Here is an 18,972-nt window from a genome sequence, read left to right as displayed (position 1 = left end):
TTGGCCTCTCCCTTTTGCCTTTCACTCCTCCATGCAAAGTGAGAGCCCATCACTTTTATCTTCTGCACCTGTAACATGGGTTTGCTAAGACGGAGGACTGGGAGGACCTGGTGGCTACATTTTGAGATAAAGAAGCCCTAACTGGGGGCAGGATCCTTGACATCCACCCCTGGTGAGGTGCTTGGGTGGTGGAAGAGTTAACATATGGGCTGAAATTGGGGCAGCAGGGGCTGGGGTGGGTGGCACAAGGCAGCCTGGGTACACCCTTCTTTGGCTCTAGAAAGGTCCCAAAGCACCACAGCTGGTGTCCAGGGCTGGCCCCAAGTTCCACCCCCCTGCTGTTCAGGCCTTAGGTCCTCCTGGGCTGGGCCTCACTCACGGATGCAGTCGTCACCCACATCGCTGTTACCATCGTCACACTCCTCCCCGGGCTGCAGGAGTCCATCCCCGCAGGTGCCGCGCTGGTCTGCAGTGTAATCCACAGGATAGAAAGGGGTCAGCTGGCCAAAGAAGCACACAGCATTAACTGGAGCATGGCATACCAAGGCAGCCGCAGGCAGGGAGGTCATTTGTTCTGGGTCCGATGGCACTGCTGGGGCATGCCTTGACTTCCTCCCAGGGGTGGGAAAGGTACTCCTTTCCTGTCGCCCAGAGCTCTGTAGCTGGTTAAATGCTGGGTCAGATCAAGACAGCAACCTGGCATGCAGGGATGTGGAGACCCCCTGGAACCCTGACTCAGAGAGGGGCTTCTATTTGGGGGTCAGGGTGGGGGAATGGAGGGCTGCTCAGAAACAGTTTGAGGGAGGATGCTCAGCCCTCCCATGCAGACAGACTACAGAAAGCCCTTCCCAGGCCCAGTGGGGTGGCCTTCCCTTCCTTTAATGGATGCATCTCTCTCCTGGGTAGGGAGTATGTCCTGAGGTGATGGCCTGGGGGTACCTGGATGGGGAGCCAGCCAAGGCTGTCCTTGAAGTACAGAGATCTCTGGTCTCTGCGAAAGGCAATGGCATTTTGGGTGTTCAGCCTCTCAAGCTCCTCCTGGTTGTTGACCACAAAAATCTGCCAGAGAACACACTGGTGAGGATTCCAGAAAACACTTCTGCAGGGGGCAGGGAAAAAGCTGGAGGAGGAAACAGACTATCCTCGGGCTGCTCAACAGTGGAAAGAGGAGTTTGCACACTACACTCTAGCATTCCTTCTGAAGTGAGAGCAGTGTCTTGATTGCCTCATCTTCTCAATTCAGTTCCTAATGTCTAAGTTTGAAACTAAAATATTCACTCGGATGTAACATTTTTTTTCTTTTTTCTTTTCTTTTGAGACGGAGTCTCGCACTGTTGCCCAGGCTGGAGTGAAGTGGCACGATCTTGGCTCACTGCAACCTCTGCCTCCCGGGTTCAAGCAATTCTCCTGCCTCAGCCTCCTGAGTAGGTGGGATTACAGGTGTGCACCACCATGCCTGGCCAAGTTTTGTATTTTTAGTAAAGACGGGGTTTCGCCATGTTGGCCAGGCTGGTTGCAAGCTCCTGACCTCAAGGTGATCCGCCCACCTTGGCCTCCCAAAGTTCTGGGATTACAGGCATGAGCCACCGTACCCAGCCTTGGATTTAACATTTTTAAATATTTAAAATGTTCCCAAGATTAAATTAAAAGACAATGTCATATAGTCAAATAATTTGACATCTGGAAGTGATTCTTAAAATTATCCTACTCAAAGATGTTCTTTACAGTATTATTTACATTAGTAAAAAGCTTGGGGGTGGCCAATAAGCAATAGGTTGGTTAAACACCAACACTGGTTAAGTAAATTGTAGCACAGCCACACTGGATGGATGATTATGATGAATTGATGTCCAAGGTTTACTTCAAAATAATCCAACAGAGGATGGGCAGTAGTGAGTGGGCATAAAGAGAAAACAAGGACACAGGCTCGCCATGAATTGATCATTATTAAAGTTGGGTGAAGGGTACATAGGGGTTCATTACACTATTTGCTTTGCTTTTATATGTATTTGAAATTTTCTCTAATAAAAAGTTTAAAATGTTACTTATAGAGTGTGAAAACATGGCAGGAATTCAACTAAGATAACAAAGTACAATTTTTTTTTTTTTTGTGAGATGGAGTCTCGCTCTGTCACCCAGGCTGGAGTGCAGTGGTGCGATCTCAGCTCACTGTAACCTCTGCCTCCCGGGCTCAAGCGATTCTCTTGCCTCAGCCTCCCAAGTAGCTGAGACAACAGGTGTGCACCACCACACCCTGCTAATTTTTTATATATTTTTAAGTAGAGATGGGGTTTCACCATATTGGCCAGGCTGGTCTCGAACTCCTGACCTTGTTATCCGCCCGCCTTAGTATCGCAAAGTGCTGGGATTACAGGTGTGAGCCACCGTGCCTCGCCAAAAGTACAACGTTTGTATGCAATATAATCTCAACCATATAAAAGTTAGATTTTAATAAGACAAAGAAAATACACCAAAATGAACTCATAATCAAATGGGCAATTTGGTTTTCCTCTTTTGATTTTCTCTTATTTTCCAATTTCCTATAATGAGCATGTACCCGGAGTCATGAAAAAAAGTAAGTTTTACTGAAAGGATTTCACAAAGCCCCCTAAGGATCAGGTGAGAGGTCCTCATGGATAACCACCCCAGACTTCTCCCAGAAAGCCTTACCACAGGAACTCGCGGGGAACTGGGCCCATACACGGATTCCCCGTAGGAAGGGTTATTCACATTCATAGTGGGTCCACAAAGACATCTTCCTGGAGGCCCGGGAAATCCTCTTTCCCCTTTGGGTCCCATTATAAGTTGTCCTAGGAAGCAACAGACTGCTGTGTTTAGAGCCAAGGAAGAGAAGACCAAACAACCCAGGGAGATGTGAGTGACCTTTGCAACAGAAAAAAAGGTTAAAGTCCACAGCATTTCAGGGAATGCCTGAGGGAGAGGTTCAAAGAGATGCTTTTGATCCAAGACATGGAGGAGGTAAGGGAAGAAAAATAGCTGGTAGGAGACAGTTTCCCCCTCCTTCCTGCCTTGAAGACAGGCAAGACGTCTGGTGTTGCAGCAGCCATGTTGCAACCAGGAAGTCACAAGCATGAGAAGATAAGCCAACATGCAGGAAAGGCTCATGGGGCCTGGGGCCCTGACAGTGACAGTCAGAGGCTGAATCAAAGCCAATTACTGTCTGCCTCTGGATTTCTTTATTGGATAAAAACAATGCCCTATTCGTTTAGACCATTATTAACAGAGGGCTTCTTGCTGACAAATACATTATTGACTGTTAACATTTATTATTTTAAAAAACTTTTGTTTTTCATATATATAGAATCTTTTTTTTTTTTTTTGAAATGGGGTCTTGCTCTGTTGCCCAGGCTGGAGTGCAGTGGCGCAATCTTGGCTCACTGCAACCTTTGCCTCCCAGGTTCAAGCGAGTCTCCTGCCTCAGCCTCCTGTGTAGCTGGGATTACAGATGTGTGCCACCACGCCTGGCTAATTTTTGTATTTTTAGTAGAGACAGGGTTTTGCCATGTTGGCCAGGCTGGTCTCGATCTCTTGACCTCAAGTGATCTGCCTGCCTCAGCCTCCCAAAGTGTTGGGATTACAGGCGTGAGCCACCTCGCCCGGCCAAGGTAGGATCTTTACAGAGGAATTTCTGGGTGTGGGTTTCTTTCATTTCTTCTGGAAGAAAATAGAACGTTAGTATATGCCCAGTCCATTTACCCTCCCCTGGTGCTGAAGAAGTGAGGACATGTCTTGAAAAGACGTGATCAGAAGGTGTACTCCCTACCTATGCGGAAGAGCTGTGAGGGCAGTACCTTGGTTTTTAAAGGCTCTGATGATGCCCAAACCAATTCTGTCAAGACTTCTGAAAACTAAACTGAACCTGGGCAGCATCCATACTTTTACTTATTTATTTTTTAAAAAAGTTTTTTTTAACCACTTTAGTATAAGGCATCTTTTTTTTTTTTTTTTTTTTTTGGAGACAAAGTCTCACTCTGTTGCCCAGGCTAGAGTGCAGTGGTGTAATCTCAGCTCACTGCAACCTCTGCCTCCGACTACAGGTACATGCCAACACGTTTGGATAATTTTTGTGTTTTTAGTAGAGACAGGGTTTCACTATGTTGGCCAGGCTGGTCTCGAACTCCTGAATTCAAGTGATCCACCTGCCCCAGCCTCCCAAAGTGCTGGGATTACAGGTGAGAGCCACCGCGCCTGGTCAGGCATCCATATTTTTAAAAGCTCTCAAGATGATTCCAGTTTGCACCAAGGTTGAGAACTGGGCCATTTCCCTGCCAGATCATCCTCCCTTCATCCTCCATCCCTCCCCAGCTGCCTCTCAACTCCCTTCTGATCTGGGTCCAAACATCACTTCCTGAAGGAGGTCTTTTTGAATCCTCAGACTCTGTCATGTATATCTGGGATACAATTTCATGGTTTCCTATGCCTTTTCTTCACGGCACTTCTCTTTGTTTGTGATTCTATATACTGCGGAATTTTTCCATCAAGGTTGATCTCCAGTAGAATGTCACTCCACAAGGACAGGGCTAGTGCCTGTTTTCATCCACCAGGGCTTACACAAAGTAGGGGCATGGAAAGTGTTTGATGATTGAATGAATGAATGCAGACTAATTGGAAAGAAACAGTCTTTGGAAAAGGGCAAAAGTCACATTCTGGCTGGCAGAAAAGCACCAGAGCAAGAGCCATCCAACAGGAAGTGAGGAAAGAGAAGAAAAGATGGGGACTGAGAAGAAAAATAAGTGAGGATCCCTTCTCCTGGGAAAATAGCAGGGGGTGGGTTTGGAGGCCAGCCAGTCATTGGTGTCAGGTAGTATGACATCTGCGGCAGCCAGGGCCTGGGAACACAGTTCACAGATACAGAAGGGCAGGAAATGAAATGACCCCAGGGGAGAGATCCGGCCAGGACCCCGGGGAAACCACTGCAGCCAGAGAAGGAGACTGAACCTTCCCGAGCGGGTTGACACGTATGCCTACAATCAGAATGCTGACGGCACGAGGGGAATGGAGCTGTGCCAACATCTTATCCTAAGCTCTGCTTGTCTGTTCTAACAAGAAGTACAAATATAATTCTGTAGGAAGAGTTCCAGTGTGTGTTCTGATATCTTCAGAAGAGCCCAGAGAGACAGGGAGTCCACCAGCCTAGGAATAACCACTTGGGGAAACTGAAGTGGAAAAGCTCTGTGACCAAGAATATGAGGGTGGGATTGCAGCAGTCTTCCAGAAGGCTCTGTGACCCCAACAACTCCTCCAGAACCGTGGCCTGAGAGACTCAGGAGTTTGTCCCATTAGCTGCTGATGAATGGTGAGGCTGAGATTTGAATTCATGTTTGACTTAACACTATGCGTTCAAAAGACAAACGTCCAAGAATACTGATGCTCTCAGGAAGCCAGCAATTCCCAGGTACCACGCTGATTCACTTATACTCTGTCTGGGTACAGGAAGGACTCGGCCAAATTTGTAATTTGATTATTGCAAATTACATCCTAAAGGCATTTTGCCTTTATTCCCTTCCCACCTCTTAGCCCCTCTTTCCCTCTAACTCAGGTAAGTACAAAGCTTTCACCTTTTCCACCTCTCCCAGCACCATCCAGTCCCACAGAACTGGGCACCAGAAACTGAGGTCACCTCCTGACAGGACGCGGCAGGGAGCCTGCTGCCACCACTGCAGTGTCCCTGCAGCTTCCTCCCAGTTGCTGGAGGGTGTCCATTACCCCTGCCTGTTTTCTGCCAGGCTACACTGAAGGACACAGCAACCTGAACTTCCCCACCCTGACCTCTGGGGGATCATGTCTCGGCCGGGTTTCATCCCCACCCCCTGCAGCCAGAGGACCCGGCTCTCCATCTTTGCCCAGGCAGCCTCCCACTTCCATTGGCTGCCTCGGTGGGAAAAGATCAGCAGAGGGGAATCTAAGAGAAGGCAGAGAAACCAGCACAACAACCTCTAGAGGTCGCCTGGCTGACACTCACAGGAGTCATGGACCGATTCTGGACCAGGGTGGCCCCCAGTCAGTGCTGTGACCTTGCAGGCATCACTTCTCTTTGAGGTTCAAGATTCTTATCTCTAAGAGGAGGGTAGGACTAGACCAGGGGATTTTTTTATCTGTGGTCTGCAGAGGCTGAGGCTATCTCATGATGGCCTTGGGGCAGGGGTTCTGGCACCCGGGGAAACGGGGTGCAAAACCTTGGGTGTAGCTCTACAGAGTTGTTTTCCCCCTAGGAGTGAATTTGGGACTTTTATCAGACTGTCAAAGGTAATGTCAGGAGTGAATCTGGGGGGCCTAGTCCAACTCTGGATGATTATCCAGCTGGCCCCAAACACAGGGATATCTTATTTACTTATTGATTGATTTATTTATGAGACAGAGACTCACTCTGTCGCCCAGGCTGGAGTGCAGTGGCGAGATCTTGGCTCACTGTAACCTCCGCCTCCCAGGTTCAAGCGATTCTCCTGCCTCAGCCTCCTGAGTAGCTGGGATTACAGGTGCCCGCCACCATGCCCGGCTAATTTTTGTATTTTAAGTAGAGATGGGGGTTTCACCATGTTGGCCAGGCTGGTCTCAAACTTTTGACCTCAAGTGATTCGCCCACCTCAGCCTCCCCAAGTGCTGGGATTACAGGTGTGAGCCACTGCACCTGTCTGGATAGCTCTTTTTAACTCCTTCCTCGCCCTCTCTCCCCACCCCTCCAAAATTTTCCAAAGAGCAGGATTATTTATTGCCCCATCTTCTCTTTTCTCTCTTCAGCCCCCTCACTCAGGAAGGCTCCTCAGAAAGGAAGTGACTCAAAGGATGGAATTGGGGGCAGGGGCATCAGTCCAAAGAGATGGCCCCATCCTGCTTGGCTCCTAAGGAGATGGACTGTGAACCCACAGAACCCCTGCCTGGGAGCCCCTGCAGGAAGCAGCCCTATCCACCCACATACCATGTGCCACTGGGGATGTGAAGCTGACTCAGCCGCTGACACTGCCCTCAAGGATCTAGCAAGAGGATGAAACACATCTGCAGAAACGTTACCAATGGAGAGGCCATAACAGAGAGGCAATATGTGACCAGGGCTCGGGGTGGGGGGGTGATCCATCCTGTTAGGGGCCAAGGAAGGCCTTACTGAAAAGAGAACTTCGAAGGAAGAGAGAATTTCGTTGGATGGACAGGAGGTGAGAGGAGTGCCATGTCAGGCCATGTGGACCCAGAGAGACCACAGGAATAGCTCCAGCTCCATAGATGGCATCCTCTGAAGGGTAGAGGGCAGGGTGTGATTGGGCAGAGGCTGGGGTAGTCGAGGGAGAGGGAGGTGGGCATACTGGGTGGAAGAGAGGGAGCTGGAAGGCCAGGGAGAAAAGGTATGACTCTGTGGGGCCTGCTGAGAGGACAGGATTGCAATACACAGAATACTGACAAGACAAGAGAAACAGCGGGCACCGAGGAGCTGCTGACAGCTCCAGCCTAGCCCTTCTCATCCATCCCCCAGCCCCAGGAGGGAACCAGAGTTCAGGTCAGGTGAGGGTTGGTCTTTACGCAGAGATAAACACAGTGAGACTATTAAGATCCCAGTCCACTACAGACCTCCCACGCATCCACACATCACATGCCCCTGGACTACTCCTCAGTATTTTTTTGTTTTGTTTTGTTTTTGAGACACAGTCTCGCTCTGTCGCCCAGGCTGGAGTGCAGTGGTGCGATCTCGGCTCACTGCAAGCTCTGCCTCCCGGGTTCACGCCATTCTCCTGCCTCAGCCTCCTAAGTAGCTGGGACTACAGGCGCCCGCCACCACGCCTGGCTAATTTTTTGTATTTTTAGTAGAGACGGGGTTTCACCATGTTCACCAGGATGGTCTCGATCTCCTGACCTCGTGATCTGCCTACCTCGGCCTCCCAAAGTGCTGGGATTACAGGCGTGAGCCACCACGCCCGGCCTACTCCCCAGTTTTGTGAGCCCCTAGGTACCCCAGGGGCCAAAAGAGTCCCTTCTGAAGGCACAACCCAGACCTCAGGCCATGCTCTCAGTCTCTGGGGTTGGTAGCTCATAGTCATGGGACTCCAGGGGGACATCCCGCCTCCCAGGACCATGGAGGATGAGGACTAGTTGAAAGGACCCTGATTCAGAGCATCCAGCCAATTCCAAAACTGAATTATGGAGTGTGGGCACGTGGCCTGGGTTGCATCTCAGATCTGATTCCCCTAACAACATGGAAACAGGTGCCGCAAACATAAGTTATTACCCATACTAATCAATGTGTGTTCTCCCAGTATTTCCTTCCTCCTCTCCCTATTTCAAGGAGGTAGCAAGAGTTCGTGCTTTCTTGCCCTTGCTAAAAGCAGGTAATATTGGAAACAAACTTTTCTTTCTGCCTTCGGTTCTCTGAAGGACAAAGCTCCTAACTGGGGTGCTGGTATATGAGGAGTATCAGGAAGGAGGGAGTCAGGGATGGAAGACGAGAGACTTCCTAGACAGGGACAGGAGAGTATCCTGGGGAAGAGACGGGTCTCAGAAAGAATGGTTGTGGGGTGCTCCTTGGACAGTTGAACTGTGGGGACCAGGACTCCCAGCCTTGAAAATGTTCTGATACCCACGTATAGCATAGGAACAGCAGCCACCAGGTATCTGTGGACCACAGGGACTTGGGTGACAAGTCTATTTCTATTTCAACTCTATTTCAGAGGTGAATGGAGTAGACCAAAGGTTGGAGGGACCTTCCCTGACATTTTTCTGCCATAATTCACCAGGATCTTTGCCCAACCCATTAGTGGTTGTTGGAGGAGTAGTGACAAAATCCTAATAATGCCTGAATTAAATGTTTTGGCATCCTAGCAGGTTGGACTCTCAGAGCCAGATTTAACTTAGTTTAAAGGATCTAACAAAATATGACATTTCTTGCCCATCCCATGATGTGGCTGCAAATGTATTTCCATAAACACAGGAGGAGGGGGAATACACTATGGAATTATAAATGTCTTCGTTTTCTTAAGAAAAAAGTTGGAATAAAAATTGTTTGGATTCATTTTGTATAACTGAAGACAAAAAAATGTTGCAGTCAACAAATGATCTTCTTGATACTGTCTTTATACAGTTGATGTGCTGTGAAAGCCCCTACCATGAGCTGACAAGGGAAAGAAATAAAGGGCTTAGCTAATAAAATTGAATGAGGTAAAAGAAGGAAGCAGCGGCTGGGCATGGTGGCTCATACCTGTAATCCCAGCACTTTGGGAGGCCAAGGTGGGCAGATCACGAGGTCAGGAGTTTGAGACCAGCCTGACCAACATGGTGAAACCCCATCTCTACTAAAAATACAAGAATTAGCCAGGTGTGGTGGCGGGCACCTGTAATCCCATCTACTCAGGAGGCTGAGGCAGGAGAATCACCTGAACCCGGGAGGCAGAGGTTGCAGTGAGCCAAGATCGCACCACTGCACTCCAGCCTGGGTGACAGAGCAAGGCTCTGTCTCAAAAACAAACAAGGAAACAGCATATCTATGCCCTTCTCAATAGCAGACTTTTAATTTTTATTTATTTATTTATTATTAATTTATTTATTTAGAGTCTCGCTCTCTCGCCCAGGCTGGAGTGCAGTGGCGTGATCTTGTCTCACTGCAAGCTCTGCCTCCCAGGTTCACGCCACTCTCCTGCCTCAGCCTGCCGAGTAGCTGGGACTACAGGTGCCTGCCACCACACCTGGCTAATTTTTTGTGTTTTTAGTAGAGACGGGATTTCACCTTGTTAGCCAGGATGGTCTCGATCTCCTGACCTCGTGATCTGCCCACCTCGGCCTCCCAAAGTACTGGAATTACAGGCGTGAGTCACCGTGCCCGGCCAACTTTTTATTTTTCAATTTCATTTTAGTAATTTATTTCTGTATCTTTTTTTTTTTTTTTTTGAGACAGAGTTTCAAGATGGCACAATCTCAGCTCACTGCAACCTCCACCTCCCAGGTTCAAGCGATTCTTCTGCCTCAACCTCAGAGTAGCTGGGATTACAGCTGTGTGCCCCCACGCCAGGCTAATTTTTGTATTTTTAGTAGAGAAGGGTTTTTGCCATGGTTGGCCAGGCTGGTCTCAAACTCCTGACCTCAAGTGGTCTGCCCATCTAGGCCTCCCAAAGTGCTGAAATAACAGGCGTGAGCCATCACGCCCGGCCTCTTTCTATATCCATTGCAAACAAATAAGGACTCTGGTATAACACTGTAAGATAGAAAAACCTGCAATGTCACCTTTACTTCTAGGTTTAAGAGAATTGCTTGGAGCCATGAAACTTTTATCTAGAAAAAGGTATTAGTTGATGAAATATGTTCCTGTTATTTTTCACTTAAGGTATAAATGACATCATTAATGCGCTTTTTTTCTTTCCTCTATTTGTTCTTCAGAATGCTAAAACAAATTCAGAATGGCATTTATCTCTCTTGCATAAAAGTTGAATGAGCTAAATTGTGGAGAAATTATGAAGATATTGGAGTGCCTCTGGCAGTTTCTAACTTGAAACACAAGGCATCTCTGCTGGCATCTCCTTGTGTTCTCTCCGGGAGGCTGGCCTGTACTGCAACAGTGGATCAAGTGAAGCAGTGTAGCTCTTACCTGCAGATGGGGGGCCTGGGGGCCCTGGGGGGCCTGGACGGCCAGGTTGACCAGAAGGCCCAGGCTTGCCGGGTGGGCCCATAACTCCACTATCCCCTTTCTGTCCCTGACAGAGAGAAAGGCAGAGCCTGTTATGAAAGCACGACATAGCAAGCTTCCTGCCCCATTTATCACTAAATCAGAGATCACCTTGTACTTAAGGAGCACTTAAACAGCAAGGTGCTGTTTAAGTACCTTGCACTTAACCAGCAGGGGATGCAGCTCCAGAGGTCTTGACCATCAAGCTCTTAATAAGCTTAGGGCAAGTGACATTTGAGATAGTGATGGTTACAAGTTTGCAGACCTTACTTCTTGCTCTGTCCTACGAATGTGGTACATGGCAGCTGAAAAGAATCAGACAAATCTACTCTAGGCCCCGGGCAGATGAGGAAATAGAGGCCTAGAAATGAGCTATTTTCACTCATTGGCTTCCCATTGCACTCAGGATAAAGACTTAGCTCTTTACCGCAGCCTGCGAAGCCTTGCATGGCCAGGCCTTCCAGCTTCATTCCAGCCTTTTGGCCTTTTTGGTCTTCAAGGGCACCATGTCTATTATCCCCCTTCTCAAGACCCTTCTCTCTGCCTCAAAATCTCCTCCTTCCCCCTAGCCTAGTTAACTGTCACTCACCCTTTGGCTCTCAGCTCAAACGCCCTATGGCAAAGCCTTCCCTGACCTTCCTGGACAGAGTCAGTTCACCCCACCATAAGCTCTCACAACTCAGTCTGTTTCCTTCATGGCATTTATCCCAGATCACAGCATATGGATTATTTGTGTGGTCATTTCACTGATGTCTCCCCATGAGACATACACATCCTACGGGCTGGAATCTGTCTAGCTCGCCTCCTTTCCCCAGATGAAATGAGGGAGGACAAAGATGCTAGAAACACAAAGGTAGGCAGCTTTGCTGATCTGTAAATCCAGAGGTTTCACCTTGACCTCGAGACTCTGGGTAACTCATGTCACTGCTTTGTACCTCAGTTTCGTCATCTTAAAAATGGGGCCAGTAAATTTACACCCACATAGGTTTGTTGTGAGAGTAACAAAGATCTCAGAGGTGAAAATGTGGTTTGCACAGAACGAAGAGCTATGTGGGGTAAGCCAATTATCACAGCAACTGGCCTGGTTCCATGTGTTTCACAGAGTTAAACAAGTCCTGGTTTATTAAAAAGGGCACACCTATGGCTACAGCCGTTCCACATGGAGTGTCCTCTTTTCTGCCTATTCTGGGAGCATCAAGAGCAAAGACTGGGCTCTTCGTTCTCCCTCAGGGTTGCCCTTAGGAGTCACCCTGAAACCAAGGCTGGTGCACGCTATTGACTCTTCCCCTGAGCAATTTGCTAATTGTCTGCTCTTGCCTCAGGTCTAATCAGAGCAGTGATTGACACATGACGTTTTTGGCCTGGTTCTTCTTACGACACTTGCGCCTTGGCAGGCTTGCCCACCTGATGAAATGTAGTATTTCTCAAATCTGGGGAGCAGGCATGCTTGGGACTCCTTTTCAGCCACAACGGTGACAGGTGACCTGCCGCCTTGTCCACATGGCACTGGGAGCCCTCTTGGTAATGTCCAAGGAGTTCTTGAACTCTGAATATGGGATCCGTGAGGTCAGAGTTTATTTCTGATTTCATGTTTATGGAGGGAGTTCTTAAGCCTCAGCCCAAGCTGAAGCATTCCCTGCAGTAACCAAGCTGGGTCCCAGCATGGCAAAGGAAGTCACACCATCTTAATATAGCCACAGTTCAGGCTTGTTTTTCTAACGGCCTTGTCAGCTGGCTCTGAGCACAGGAAGTGCCAAAGTTTGAAGGAGCTGGAAATGCTCCTTCATTCTGACACCAGCAGTAATGGAATATTCCTCTTATCGGCCATCGCTCAGAATGAGCCATATCTCTATCAGCAAGAATCACTGAGTAGAGCTTTCCAGGAAAGGCATTCTTTATTCCTTATTTGCCACAAAGTTGGGTGATCTCTCTCAAGGAAATTGTTTCTCAGTTACTGAAGGTTTTTGTTTTTTGTTTTTCATTTTAAACAGACATGGCAGGAGATTTTTTTTTTTTTTTTTTTTTTTTTTTTGAGAGATGGAGTCTTGCTCTGTCACCCAGGCTGGAGTGCAGTGGCGTGATCTTAGCTCACTGCAACATCTGCCTCCTGGGTTCAAGCGACTCCTGCCTCAGCTTCCCAAGTAGCTGGGACTAGACATGTGCACCACCATGCCCAGCTAATTTTTGTATTTTTTAGTAGAGGCGGGATTTCACTATATGTTGGCCAGGCTGGTCTCAAACTCCTGACCTCAGGTGATCCTCGTGCCTCAGCCTCCCAAAGTGCTGGGATTATAGGCGTGAGTCGGAACGCCCAACCGAGAAAATTTTTATAATAAAGTCAACAGCTGCTTTCCTGGGCTTGCCCGAAGGCAAGTCCTGAAGCATGAAGGTAGCTGAGAGAAGAAGTCATGTGGGGAAAGTTGGTCTCAACTCAACTCTCTGGATTCTAACCCTGGCTTTGAAGCTGACTTCGTGGAGGGGTCTTGGGCAAGCAGTTCCACCTCCCTGACCCTCAGCTTCCTTGTGAATAACCTGAGGAGACTGGATTAAGTGGTCTCTGTAATCCTTCGGGCACAGAAATTACTATCTGAGATCCCTTCTGAATTTCTGATTTTTGGCTTTGGATTGACTTAACAATAACTTTCAGAGACTCTCAGCACTGCTGGCCAACAAACAAAGGGTATGTAAGACTCTAAGCTGGGAGATTAATTCATGACAAAAACAAGTACCGCAGCAGGCTTCTAAGGCTAACAACTTGCTATCTGCCAACTGGAGCGACACCAACACGGAGGGTTTGCAGCATCCTCGGGTTGTTCACAATGTCTTGTCAAAAGCTTGGACTCATTTCTCTAACTTCTCTGAGCTCCCAGATGTGGTTTTGGTGTAGCTTTTACGATTCCAATGGAATCAGTCTCAGCAGGCTCAATAAATGGCCTTCCTGGCTTTGGTTATTACCGGGAACTAGGAAAAGACAAACACTGCCCAAGACAGAAGGAAGCCAGGAAGCTTCTGGAACCCCAAGCTTAAAATACTATGAATGGAATTCATTGGGACGGGATAAAGTGATACAAGAAAAGATTTCTCCCCCATTTTGTTTCCTTTTTTATCTGAGCCTACTTTTAAGAAACTGGTATCTGTGGCATTATTGTGAAACCATGACCCTGCTACCCATGATCAAAGTTTGGAAACTGGACTGGAAGACTGTAACTCTGAAAGTTACTGTGCAGTCTCCATTTTCCAGGTTGGAGCCTGTGTTCTTTCTAAATTGATTGGGAAAAGACCAGAATTGGCTTCATAGTGTTATTATGGTTCTGAACCCTGGCTGCACATTAAAATCACATGGAGCTTAAAAAAAATAACCAAACCCATGCTGAAAGTTCATTCCAGGTCAATTATATTATGGTCTTTGGAAAATAAGGCCTAGGCGAGGGACGAGGAGTGGCAAGCTTGGAACTACAACCATTGCACCTGATGTGGGGGAATCTGTACATCTGTATTTAATCACCGGCCCCACCCCCAGGTGATCTTGATGTAAGATTAAGTTTGTGGGTCACAGATATAGCCTAAGGAAATAAGTAAAAGAATGGAAAAAGTTTCTGTCCAAAGATGTTTACCTCTCAGGATTATATATAAGACAGCCAAGGCTGTCTCTAGAGCAGTCATGTCACATCACATGGCTAAACACAAGAGCCTTCTGACCAGGGGGAGTTCAGAATGAACAATTGCCTTAAGCATGTTAATAAACCCAAGCAAAAAGGTCACTTACAAATTGGAGACCTGAGTAGGGAAAAACCACCCTATTGTTGAGACCCAGAAGACCTCTTAACAGCAGGAAAATATCTAGGCTTGTCTTTAAAACTTCATTTCTGTCTGGGACATTGAAGCATAAAATAGGTTTTCTGGGTAAATGACCATATCTGCCTTCCATTCCTAGCTGCTTTAGTTAAGACAGACTTGTTTTTATGAACCAAGTATCTACTCTTGCTTCTGGCCTTGGCACAGTTCTAATGGAGCATCCTATCCCATCCACTTCCAACTATGGCTAGCCTAAAGATGCCAGCAGCTTCTGGAAGTGGTGCTGCTCCTGTCTGCTAGCCCAGAGGACACTGGAGTCTAGGTCTACAGAATATCTCTGATTAACACCACCTGCCTGCCGCTCCACACACAGCCAGGTTAGGAAGTTCTGACCTCAGGCGCGTGGTAAGCCCTGGGATCCTTACCTGCTTGCCTCGTTTTCCTGGTCTTCCCGTGGGTCCTCGGTGTCCTGCTATCCCAGGTTCACCTTTTGGACCCATTTCACCCTGGAAAGAAGGAAAGAGAAGCAAGAGAGGACTTAGGGCATGTGGAGTGGGCACATCTACACAGGTCTAGCTAGTCAAGGGTATGAGGGCAGTCTCCTTGATCATTCCGAATCTATGCCAACTGGGCTGTCCTGGAAGGTTGGGAGAGTGATGAAGTCATGAGAAAGGCAGACATGTCTTTCAAGGAAGAGGAGGGAAGGAAGAAGGTACTTCTAAGTGGGTTATCTGTTACCTGAGAGGGACAGGTGCGGAGCAGCACACATTTTGATGGCCAAATAGGAGGGACAAATCATCACCCAGAACAGGCAGTGAGAGGCTGGGGCATCCAGCACAGCAGGCCTGTGCTACTTACTACAAGCTGTCTGCAAAAATGCTTTCCTTCTAGTTGCAATTTTATGTTGTGTTTTCTTATGTGTTGTTTTCAGCACAAAATTCAAATCTGGAAGCTTTTAAATGATTGGACACAGTTTTGCCAACTGTCATCTTTGGGAAGTTTCTACTCATTTAATGACTCTTACTTAGGATTATGTGCTGGCCCACTCTTAGTAAGCATTGGTTTGAGTTCCAGCTCACTGCCATTTGATTTAGATGAAAGCTCTTTTGTGGGCAGAGATGTTCCAAACGTATGTTCAGATATTCAATATAATTATTGAAAAAGGCATGGAGAACGATGGAAACAGTATTCCTGTTTGTAAAGCTCTATGTTGAACTATCAAAACCCAATGTACTCATTGCAGAATTTCATAGTTTAAGGCCAATATTTCACAAAACCCCTTTCTCCATCTTAGTTTCTCGCCTTCTTCCCCATTTTCTTCTACATGGATTCCGGCCCCACTTACTGTTTCTTTGGGTCATGAACCCACAGGGCACTTCATTCCTATCTCCAGTAATCCCCCAACGGCCCAGAATGCACCGCCAACAAGAAAAATTTAGCAATAGCAATCATGAGTGTTAGTCAGCAGCCAGTTCCCATGAAGAGCTGCCCAGCCACTCAGAGAGAACAAAAAACACCCAGGCACTTTTTCACGTGGCAGTCAGAGGAGGTATAACACAATAGAAAATTCCAGGGAACACCTGTATATGGAAAGGATCAAGGGTAAAGCTCTGAAATTATCTGTCAACTCAGCCAGTGTGTCCCTACCCAAGCCACCAATGTCTTGTTTCACCAAGAATTGTCCTTAAATCTATTATTTCTTTCCAACCCACGCATCCTTCAACATTCTCTAGGGAATGGGAGAGTGTGAGGGGATAGGATGGATGCTACATGGCCATGGAGATGTTTGCAGCTTTTCCCTGGCTGTTTAGAGAGGCTCAGGGATGTCTTTACGGCTGGAAGAAAACAGCAGCACAAGCAGCATTTTTTTTTTTTTTTTTCAGGGATTGTCAGAAGGAAGTGTGGCCCTTCTCTACATTGGCTGGGAAGCAGTCAGGAATTTCTTGATCTAATTTCTCTCCCAAGACCTAATTGTGGTCATCACATCAGCTCTATCTTAAAACAGCCTGTCATAAAAGGGGAAGACAACTCTTCAGATGGGAAGTCTAGTAAATGGTGCAGAGGACAGAGAAGCTGCCATACTTAATTTTACGGTAATTTATTATTCTTTGACGTCCACTGTTGCCCTGAATGAAAAGCTAATCTAAACATTTTTAAGTAAAACTGTTTTTCCTCCTTTAACATTTCCATTAATTTGCTTATATAATTAATTTTCTTTAAGTTACCTGAAATGGACTCCTTTTTTATTAAGCCTTGTCCCAAGCAAGATATCCGTTAAATATTTAACTATTTATTTATTTATTGAGACAGGGTCTGCCTCTGTGGCCCAGGCTGGAGTGCAGTGGTGCAATCATGGCTTACTGCAGCTTTGACTCCTGGGCTCAGGCCATCCTCCCGCCTCAGCTTCCTAAGTATCTGGCACTACAGGTGCACACTACCATGTCCAGCTAATGTTTTGTATATTTTTCTTGGTAGAAATGGGATTTCACCATGTTGCCCAGGCTAGTCTCAAACTCCTGGGCTCAAGCCATCTGCCCACCTCGGCCTCCCAAAGTGCTGGAATTATAGGCATGAGGCACCATGCCTGGCCAATATTTAACTATTTAAATACAAAATTTAACTATTAAAAAATGTTAGCAGTCTTCAGTTCAAATACTTTTGTGTCCTTCTGGCAGTATGTGCACCGCCCTTGAAGAAGGACTGCAATAAGGCACAGTGACCTTAAGCTAAAGACACCTGTGCCTTACACTGGGGCCTGTGTGCTGAGAGGGGCTTTGACCCTTGTGGCTCAGATCTGAGTGCATTACAGCCCTCTAACAGGTAGGAAAAGCAAAAAAGCAAAAACAAACAAAAAAACCAAACAAAAACCCAAAACCCAGATGGGTTGTCCTTTCCTTCCCATTGAGCTAGAGGGAGGCCCCAGACCATCCCGCCACCCTCTCCCCAGGGTGAAAAGCAACTTTCTTCCCATCCCAAACCAGAAGTTTCCATGGTTAAACCCACCATCCCTGCCTGACAGACAAGGAGGCAGAGCTCTTTTTGTTGTGCTTGGAGGACCTGATATTTTTACTGAGGTCTATTTTCACTACCTCAAGGTTACTTACTTTCTGCCCCAACATTCCAGGAAATCCTGGGAAACCCTGTAAAAAAGAGCAACAGATACTGTGACTGCCTCTGAAATAACACCTGAAACGGCTGTGGACAGGCTTCGTTGGTCATTTTCAAGATAGAGGCCTGTCCATCAGTCCATCATCAGTCCACAGATGGGGGTGGGTGGTGGCTGCTACTTGCATTGACATTTATCATTTCTATGGAAAGGTTTTCTCCATTACCTTTTCTCCTTTGGGACCCAAGTCACCCTTTTCACCTCTGGATCCCTAGGAAGAAACCACAGGACAAAGTCAATGAGTTAATATACTGGGAGGGAAATTCAAGCATTTCAAACTGAAAAGCTCCCTAAAGCAAAACCCTCATTTTACAAGTGAAGAAATAGGCTCAGAGATATCAGGTGACTTGTCCAGGGAAGGAATGCGTCGTGATCTACTTTTTGTTGAAACCCAAAGATCTCTTGCATTCATAAAGGAAAACTCACAGAAAATTCTGGGCCCCAAATCCTCTCTCATCCTGTAGGAAATTTGTCCACAGGTTGATGCTAGTTTTGATTCGGTTTTTGGCCAGGTCAGAAGGTTGTATGGTGGAAGCTCGGCCTAAAGACATGCATCACCAATTTCCTCCAGCACTCCATGCAAACTGTGCTTGTTGTCCACCTGGCACGACCTTCATTTGCTTATGTGCTCCACATGAGGGGCCTCTGCCTCTATGGGGAGCCCTTCTCTTACCAGCTTGCCCTGCTTCAGGAGGTCCCTCACTTCTCTCTCAGTCCACTGACAAAGGGCGGGGAATAGCTAGGGATGGTGGCTTCAGTTGCAGACTAAAGAGAGACGTAGGCCCATCCTCTGCACATCTCTGATTCCAGAGCCAGTAGCCCAGACCAGGCTCTGGGACACCATCCCAGAAAAGCACTGACCTTTTCCCCTCTGGATCCAGGGTAGCCCTAAAAGAAAGCAGAAGGAACATTTACAATCAGCCCTGTAGAACTTTTGAGTTTGGTGCAAGAATAGGAGGAATCCCTGACTGTGGTGGTAAGGTGTGTCTCCACATTGCACTGTGAGTTTTAGTTGGGTTGCAGCACCAAACACAAAGATGTCCCAGAGGGTTGTGGTTATACCAGGCCTACAAGGAGCATTGCTTTTATCACCCTGCGAAGGCCTGATCAAAGGTTTCCATCTGCTCTGATGTCCAGAAGCTTGGTTCTTCCTGCCCAAGAGAACAGCAAGAATGGCATTCCTATGCCCCTGCATCCCAGGGCATGATGTTCTCCAAAGGACTGGTAAAGGCAGGCTCTCCAATATCCATGACATTCCCTAGTCCAGGACGGCAGCCCCACCCAGTCTCTATGTTTGTAGACAGCAGCTGCTCCAGAGTCTTACAGAGAAGATCTGGGAACGTCCATCCAGACC

At 47.3% G+C, this 18,972-nt stretch overlaps 1 protein-coding gene across 17 annotated transcripts in view; it reads right to left on the bottom strand.

Annotated features, from left to right (window-relative positions):
- COLQ (collagen like tail subunit of asymmetric acetylcholinesterase) overlaps positions 1-18,972 on the bottom strand; it is a 71,646-nt gene that overhangs the window by 5,321 nt on the left and 47,353 nt on the right. For 11 of the 17 annotated variants that reach the window (XM_074030982.1, XM_074030990.1, XM_065539374.2 and 8 more), the window contains 8 exons: positions 18,480-18,506; positions 17,785-17,829; positions 17,557-17,592; positions 14,878-14,958; positions 10,580-10,685; positions 2,671-2,810; positions 940-1,059; positions 380-500 (listed from right to left, as the gene is read on the bottom strand). In XM_074030982.1, coding sequence (XP_073887083.1) covers positions 380-500; positions 940-1,059; positions 2,671-2,810; positions 10,580-10,685; positions 14,878-14,958; positions 17,557-17,592; positions 17,785-17,829; positions 18,480-18,506 — 676 coding nt within the window. The remainder of the gene's footprint in view (positions 1-379; positions 501-939; positions 1,060-2,670; positions 2,811-10,579; positions 10,686-14,877; positions 14,959-17,556; positions 17,593-17,784; positions 17,830-18,479; positions 18,507-18,972) is intronic. The other 6 variants (XM_074030991.1, XM_074030992.1, XM_074030983.1 and 3 more) reach the window with 5 other exon arrangements.

Source organism: Macaca fascicularis, chromosome 2 (assembly GCF_037993035.2).
Source record: "Macaca fascicularis isolate 582-1 chromosome 2, T2T-MFA8v1.1".
Classification (NCBI taxonomy): Eukaryota; Metazoa; Chordata; class Mammalia; order Primates; family Cercopithecidae; genus Macaca; species Macaca fascicularis.
Note: the sequence above shows the minus strand (reverse complement) of the source record. Positions and strands in the feature narration are given on the sequence as shown.